Genomic DNA, 7,945 nt, shown 5'->3' with positions numbered 1-7,945 from the left:
TAAATAAATGTACCAAAATGTCATTTCACCTTTCCAAAGCCTTTTCCATTGCCTTTGCCAATTTCCTTAACCATTAATCAACCACCAGCGATCCCCATCAATATGATTTTGTCAACATTCATCTTGGAATAAGTGTCTCATTAGTCGTGGTTATTATTTTGCCTTTATTAACTTCTATTACATGGAATTCTCACCAGGTTTGTTACAGAACCCTCTCCCTTGGGGGAACACTATCCTTGGTGTTCAACAACACCTACAACCAACAAATCTACTATAAGAAAAACATATTGCCTATGGAGATTTATAACTTATCTCGTTGTAGTATTTACAATGATCATCTTGCTTAGAAGCAAACCAACATGACAACATAATAAGTATAGCATCATAATGGCATGACACCCATACTGCTTATGGGATATTTATAACATAACTCATGTTGGTATTTACATCCATATACATATGTACATATACCAAAAATCACCAAAACATGTACCAAAAACATATACCAAAGAAATATATGTAAAACATCTTCTCAGCCAACAAATAAGGAAGGATACATAGCCCACATATGATCGCCATATCCAATGTAGCTTCATTATGCCTGAATTGATTCCATTGCACTTTAACCTACTCAATTGCACAGTTTCGGAGCATGAGAACATTTCTTTGAAAAATTCACTCTGGTTCTTGCTAGAATTCTCCTTCTGGCTCCACCTGCAATACAAATCAGTCAATCACATGATCAACATATTTAACATACTTCTTAAGCAATGGAACATGGAAAAAATCATGGACTTTCACTGTTAGAGGTAGTGTAAGTCAATAGGTTACTGTCCCAATTCTCTCAATAATCGTAAAAGGTCCACAAAACGAGGGTGCCAACTTCACACATGATCCAATCTGTAAGGAACTCTTCTTCGATTTGATGCGCAAGTACAACTGTTCCCCAACTTGGAACTCCTTGAATACCATATTCCTATTTGCATAGCTCTTCATCCTATGGTGTGCTACTTTCAAATTCTTCTTGATTACCTACATTTGATGTTCCATGTCTACCAACATGTCCGGTCCAATCAACACCTTGTTAACTAGATCACTCCAACTGATGGGAGTATTACACCTCCACCCATACAATGCCTTAAACAAACTCATCATCAATGAGTCCTAGTACCCATTGTTGTAAGAAAAATCTATCATTTGAAGGTACTCTTCCCACTTCCACTGCTAATTCATTACATAGATCCTCAACACGTCCTCCAATATATTGTTGAACCTATCTATGGATGATAAGTTGTACTGAAGGAGAATTCTGTGTCCAAGCCTGCAAATAACTCTTTAAAAAAACGGGAAGTGAACTTCGCATCCTTGTATGACAAAATATTCTTCAAAACTCCATGCAATCCAACCACGTCCCCGATGAAGGCTTGTGCTACATTAAACCCTGAGAATGTAAACCTCACTGGAATGAAGTGTGCTACCTTTGTCAACCTGTCCACCACTACCATGATGGAATCGTGATGTTTCAATGTCCTCAGAAAGCCTGTGATAAATTCCATGGAAATGACTTCCCATTTCCACTAAGGAATCAGAATCGGTTGTAGCAGTCCACCTCGATGCTTACACTCTGCCTGCACTTGCTGAAAATCCAAGTGCTTAGCCAAAAACTATGTTGTGTCTCTCTTCAAAGTAGGCCCATAATAGAATGTATTCACTATTGTCAGTATCTTTTGATAACCTAGGTGACCTAAATATGGTTTTGCATGAAACTCCCTCAAGATCACTTTCATAAGTTCACTACTATCTGGCACATATATCTTGTCTCTAAAACTGACCAATCCATCTACCGTGAAACGATAGTCCACATCCTATGCACCTTCATCTATACATGTACCTGTACCACTACCTGTACCTATACCACTACTTGTACCAGTACTAGTACATGTACCTATACAACCACCTATACCTATACTTGTACCACCACCTATACCTGTACTTGTAACACTACCTAAACTCTATTGTAACTTGTGCACAATCTCCATATACTTGACATCCTACTCACTTGCTTGTAAGATCCTATCCTATAAATTTTTCCTATATGAGCTCATAGTTGCTATTTGATTTACCTGTATCTGCCTGCTAAGAGAATCTGCCACCATGTTCTCTTTTCCTTTGATATAACTCATATCGAAGTCGAATTCATTGATTGTGTCCAACCACTAAGACTGACTACCATTGAGATTCAGTTCGTCAAATAGATACCGCAAACCATTGTGATCACTCATCAATACAAACCTCCTATCAAGAAGATATTGCCTCCACATATTCAATGCATGTATGATCATTGCCAACTCAAGATCATGTGTTGGGTAGTTCTTCTCGTTCTCATTCAGTTTCTGTGACTCATAACATACGACCTGTCCATCCTGTATAAGGACTCCACCAAGTCCTCTCTTTGCGAGAATCTATAAATACTACAAAATCTTTTTCCGGATATGTAATATTTAACATTGGTGCATGTGTCAACAAATTCTTGAGCTACTAAAAAATGGCCGCACACTCGTATGTCCAGTCAAACTTCCTACCTTTCCTCTACAATGATGTGATAGGATAAGAAATTTGCCCAAATTTCCTCATGAACCTCTCGTAATAACCTCCTAACCCCATGAAATATCTCACCTCATCCACATTCCTGGGAACTTCCCACTCCATGATATCTCTTTCCTTTTCTTGGTCCACTATTATGCCATCCTTGTGAACCACATGTCCCAAGTAGTGTACCTTAGTTTAAATGAAACTACACTCATTGATGTTAGCATACAACTGATGCTCTCTCAAAAATCTCAACACTGCTGCTAAATTCTCAGAATGCTCTTCTTCATTTTTTGAATATAACAATATATCATTAACGAACACAATAAAAAAACCTGTCCAAATACAAACAAAACACACTATTCATCAAGCACATAAAGGTAGTTGGAGCATAAGTTAAACCAAATGGAACTAAAACAAAATAATAATGCCCATACCTAGTCCACAAAATTGCCTTGTATATATCCTCTTCTTTAATGCGTTGTTGTAGTGAAAACACAACACCTCCATTTTATTCTATCATAATCGACATGGGGATCCTTTTTTGCATTGTTTGTATACTTTGAGTTTGATTACTTCATTTCAAGTCTAATTTTCCTTTTTAATTACATTTGTTTTATTTTTATAGTTTACCTAAGTCGGATTAAGTTTCTTTCTTAACTAAATTATAAATAAGTTTTTTCTAAACATCTTAGATAAATTAATAAAACATAGCCCCCAAGACCAAGATCTTCACTACTAATGGCTATATTATTCTATTCTCCAAATAAGTGGCTTTAGCTTATATTATAAATTAGATGTGTCTTTTGATAAAGTGGTCATAGTTTATTGGAGACTCCAATATCACGTAACCCTTCTCTGCTCCCTTTTATCAGAGAAATCACATATCATAGTTTTGTTTTGTGTCACCGCTTAAATGTTGCGATATCTTAAATCCTCCAATATCCAGTATGCAATATCATAATTCCCTCCGATCATCAATATCCATAAAGTCCTCTGCTCTGGTATGTGATAACCATCCACCTCTGATCTTCGATCTCCGACATACTATTCGCTCTGATATTCGGACCTGATATGCGTATTAACAATGATTTAATCAGAGTTTCACATCTACTTGAATATTGGAACTTTTGAATGAATTCTCTGGTATTATGGACCCAATATAGTTTTTTCGGAGGAAAAATCATAATCTTTCATTATGTGGAAAAATTACATGTAGTAGATGCTTGTTGGCATATGCAGTATCTGAAGATCATATAGACCTTTGTACAATAATTAGCTGTAAGCAAAATTATGGCCTTGCCATTTCCAGTATCAAAGTGCAGAAACTCTTGTCTCTTTAACAACAAAAAATATAAATATATACATATTGTTTGTGACTATGCAGTAACTCAAAATAAACTAAAAAACTTAGGGCCTTTCCACCCTATGGTATTCCTGATCTATGTATGGCCTGTGATGATATTGATAGATCTTTGTATCTTGTTGTTCAACGATTATCCACAAGCCTTAGGGAAGTAGCGAGCCCTCCTTGGAAAGCTTGTCAGCATCTTCATTGTGTTCCTTGTATATATGTTGACAAGAGACCATATTAAAACCTATTTTGAGATTGAAAACTTCATCCAAAATATTTTTAAGGGATATAGCATGACAATGATTTATTGTATTGAACCAATTGATGACGATTTGTGAGTCTCCAAAGATCTGTATGGAAGTGCAATTATGTGCAAGTGCAAAGTGAAGCAAATGTCTGAGAGTGATAAGCTCAACATAGTTATTTGTTCCTTCCCCAAGTCCTAATTGGACTTTGTAGAAATGCTGATCTGAGAGGTATAAACAGAAACCTCCTCTGCTGCCATGGGGTTGTGCAGCCCCGTCAAAGAAGGCCCACGACTGTGATTTTTCAATGCGTTCGGGTCCTGAAATTTTCCGAGTGGGTGTCGGTTCCTCTTCGGGGATATCATGGAAGACTGCCACTGCCTTGGCTGTGAGCAGAGGCCAGCAGACGGACTCATTCTTGAAGATAAGGTGATTTCGAGCGAGCCATAAGGTCCAGCATATAACTAGGGGTAAACATTGAGCTTTTTGTCTCTGGTGAACTATAATCCATCTGTGCCAAGATTGAAGAATTGAGGAGCCTTGCCATGCATTGCTCATTGAGAGTTGATGTGTAACCTCTTGCCAGAATTGTGTGACAGATGGACAGAGCAAGAACAGGTGCTCATTTGTTTCAGATGATTGTTTGCATAGAATACACCAGCTCGGCCCATATATGGATCTGTGCATAAGATCTTCACCTGTGGTTGTTTTGTTACTTAAAACACTCCACATAAATAGACGGGCCTGTGGAGGAGATTTCAATTGCCATAGTTGTTGCCACCATTCGATAGTATGCAATGGCTTACGGATCTATAGAATATGGGTATAACCCAGTTTTGGGATGTATTTCCCGTGGTCAACAAGTGTCCAAACTAATACATCAGGGTCCTGATTGAGGGTTATATGTGCTTTGGACAGTGCCCCAAGATATAATTCCCATGTGTGCTACCAATGTACAAGAATGTTTAGCTCTTGAGCTGATCGCCAACGCTGACTAAATATGGAGTTGTGCTCATGATTGGCAATCTGAGTGATCGTCAAGATGTTCCGGAGTTTAAGATGTTGTAATAGGTCCGGGGGCAGAAGATATCTGTTTCCCCCTCCTATCCAAGGATCGATACCCAAGCGCACAGATGTACCATTGTTGATGCGCCATGCCAATCCAGCTCTAATGAAAGGCATTGTTTGTAATATTGCTTTCCATACAATGGAAATCCCCCCACGGGGCTAGTCTTGTGAACGGACCCAGTCTAGAGTCTGCTGCAGCCAAATGTATTTATGATATGTCACAATCGTCCAGAGGTTTTTTGCAGTGAGAAGAGACCAGCTCATCTTGGCTGTAAGAGCTTGGGAAAAATAAGGCAGATATTTTAACCCCCACCGCCCCCCCATTTCTTTGGCATGGAAATGTGCTTCTAGCCTACCAAAGAAAATTTTTTACCTTCCTTATGGCCATTCCATAGATATCGGCAGCATATCTGTTGGATGCGACTAAGAATTCCCCGAGGGATCTAAGCAAGAGACATCCAATATACTGGGGTGGATTCCAGAATAGATTTAATAAGGACAAGTCTCCCTGCTCTTGAGGGTAATCTATGGTTCCAAATTTTCAACCTCTTCTCAAGTTTTATCACTACCCAGATCTAGTCATCAATCCGATAGGTGTGGGGTTTTATCTGGAACCCGAAGTATTTGAGACCATCTGATAGGTTGTGAGGTTGGTAATGAAAGTATAGTTGGGCTGCTCTAACTTCCTGTGGGGTAGAATGGGTCAAAGTAATCATAGATTTTATCTGATTAGCAGCCATGCCTATAGCTTTTTCAAAGAGGGTTAGTAGCTCATGGAAGGTGGCCATGTCTAGGAATATCAAGATATCATCAACAAAAAGTAGGTGTGAGAGATGGTAGAGATTGTTCATTCTTAGGACTTTGAGTCTGCCCTCCCTTTTTGTAGATGCGATGAGCCTACTGAAACCTTCCATTACTAGAAGGAATAGTAGAGGAGACAAAGGACACCCTTGCCTTAGCCCTTGTTTAGCATGAAAGAATTGGGATGTCGAGCCATTTATCAGAATGCTGAAGGAGGCTGTGTTAATGCACAAATAATTCAGTTTGTGAATGCCAAAGGGAATCCTAAGTGGATCGGGATCATCTTGATGAAGAGCGAGTTTACTCGGTCAAAGGCCTTAGCGAGATCAATCTTGAGGATTGTGCTTTTCAAATTCTTAGATTTTATAGAATGAATGGCTTTGTGGGCTGTTCCTATGTCTTTGTGGATCTGCCTATTACGGAGGAAAGAAAATTGCTCAGGGGAGATATGGTGGGATAGAATGGGACGAAGCCAATTTGCTATGATCTTAGCGATTATTTTGTATAAGGTATTGCATAGTGAGATGGGACGGAAATCATTGAAGGATGCAGGCGAGTCTGATTTTGGAATGAGAGCAATGGAGGTGGTGTTGATGGCCTCATACATTCTTCCTGTTGTCCTGCATTCTTTGACAACATTGAGAGGGTCATTCCTGATGAGGTCAAAAAAATATAAGTAAAATTCAATAGGTGAACCAACTGACCCGGGGTTTTTATCTTTTTGGAACCATTTTAGTGTCCCTTTAGCTTCATCTCTGGTGATTGGTGAAGTGATCTTGTCGGCCGTATCCTGATCGACAAATCTTGGGAAATGCCCTGCTACTTGGATGATCTTAGCAATGTTAAAGACAAGAGGTTCCTTAAAAAGCTATTGGAAGTGTGATATGCCCAGCTGTGAGAGCTGGTGGAAGGATTTTGCAGTACCTCCCTCAGGGTTGGGTAGTTGCCAAATAGTATTGGAGGCTTTCCTTCCCTTGGCGAAATTATGGAAGTACCTAGTGTTCTCATCTCCTGCTTTGAGCCAGATAGCACAGCTCTTGAGTCTCCAAGTTTCCTCATGTTCCTTCAAGATCTTTGCTCTTTTATTTTCCAGATCAATAAGATTTGATTTGGTTTCAGCACAGATGAATCCCCGGTTGTTGTCATCATTAAGGTCTGCCAATGCTAATGCCATAGAGGAGAGGATATGGATATTCTTCTGTTGTTTTTCCTTAGCCCATTTGATAGTGAGCTTCTTGAGCTGAAGAAGGTTTTGACAAAATCGTTCAGCCCTTGTATGATATTGTGAGGGTGGGTTTAGTGTCCAGTAGTTGGTGACCAGCTCGATGAAGGAGGGATCCTGAAGCCAAACAGAGTTGAACTTGAAAGGGGCCTTTGATTTCCTTGGCGTGCATGATACTTCCAGGTAGATAGATGAGTGCTCAGATATGCCTCCTGACCCTACCCATTGCCTATAATGAGATAAACGATGCATCAATTGATTCTTAATGACAAAGCGATCCAGTCTTCTAGCGAGGGTGGCCTCCCCAACCCTTCTATTCCTCCATGTAGGCAGTGGCCTATTCATAGGGACATCTGTAAGATGGGCCTGTTCAAGGAGATTTTCCATGGTATTAGAGAGTGGATCAATCTAAGTCGATGATCCCCAGGACTCACTGTATCCTATAGAAAAATTGAGATCCCCTCCCAAGATGAAGTTGTCAGCATTGGATAGGGAGAGATTGAGGAGGTGGTTCCAGAAGGCCTCCCGCCCTTGGCACGGCCCATAGACATTCATGACATGGAATTCCATTCCCAATTCCATAGAGAAAAAATCAATACCGATGTACCCCTTCCCTCCCTAGGTCGATTTGGGGTTTACAGAACGGGGATTGTATCCCAAGGCTAG

At 39.7% G+C, this 7,945-nt stretch overlaps 1 protein-coding gene across 1 annotated transcript; it reads right to left on the bottom strand.

Moving 5' to 3' along the window:
* Window positions 1–6,925: 6,925 nt before the first annotated feature.
* LOC149170947 (uncharacterized) lies at window positions 6,926–7,666 on the bottom strand. Its single transcript, XM_089425786.1, has one exon. It carries the CDS (start codon window positions 7,664–7,666, stop codon window positions 6,926–6,928), a length of 741 nt encoding a protein of 246 aa, XP_089281912.1.
* Between the last annotated feature and the right edge of the window lie 279 nt (window positions 7,667–7,945).

The sequence above is a fragment of the Pinus tabuliformis genome, chromosome 4_2, assembly GCF_031772625.1.
Source record: "Pinus tabuliformis cultivar Carrire ecotype Pingquan chromosome 4_2, CPIR1, whole genome shotgun sequence".
NCBI classification, from domain to species: Eukaryota; Viridiplantae; Streptophyta; class Pinopsida; order Pinales; family Pinaceae; genus Pinus; species Pinus tabuliformis.
The sequence above is the reverse complement of the archived record's forward strand: the minus strand, read 5'-3'. Positions and strand labels throughout refer to the sequence as shown.

Excerpts from the sequence above, each read along its gene's own strand:
- LOC149170947 (XM_089425786.1), bottom strand. The coding sequence starts at position 7,666 with ATGGAAAATCTCCTTGAACAGGCCCATCTTACAGATGTCCCTATGAAT.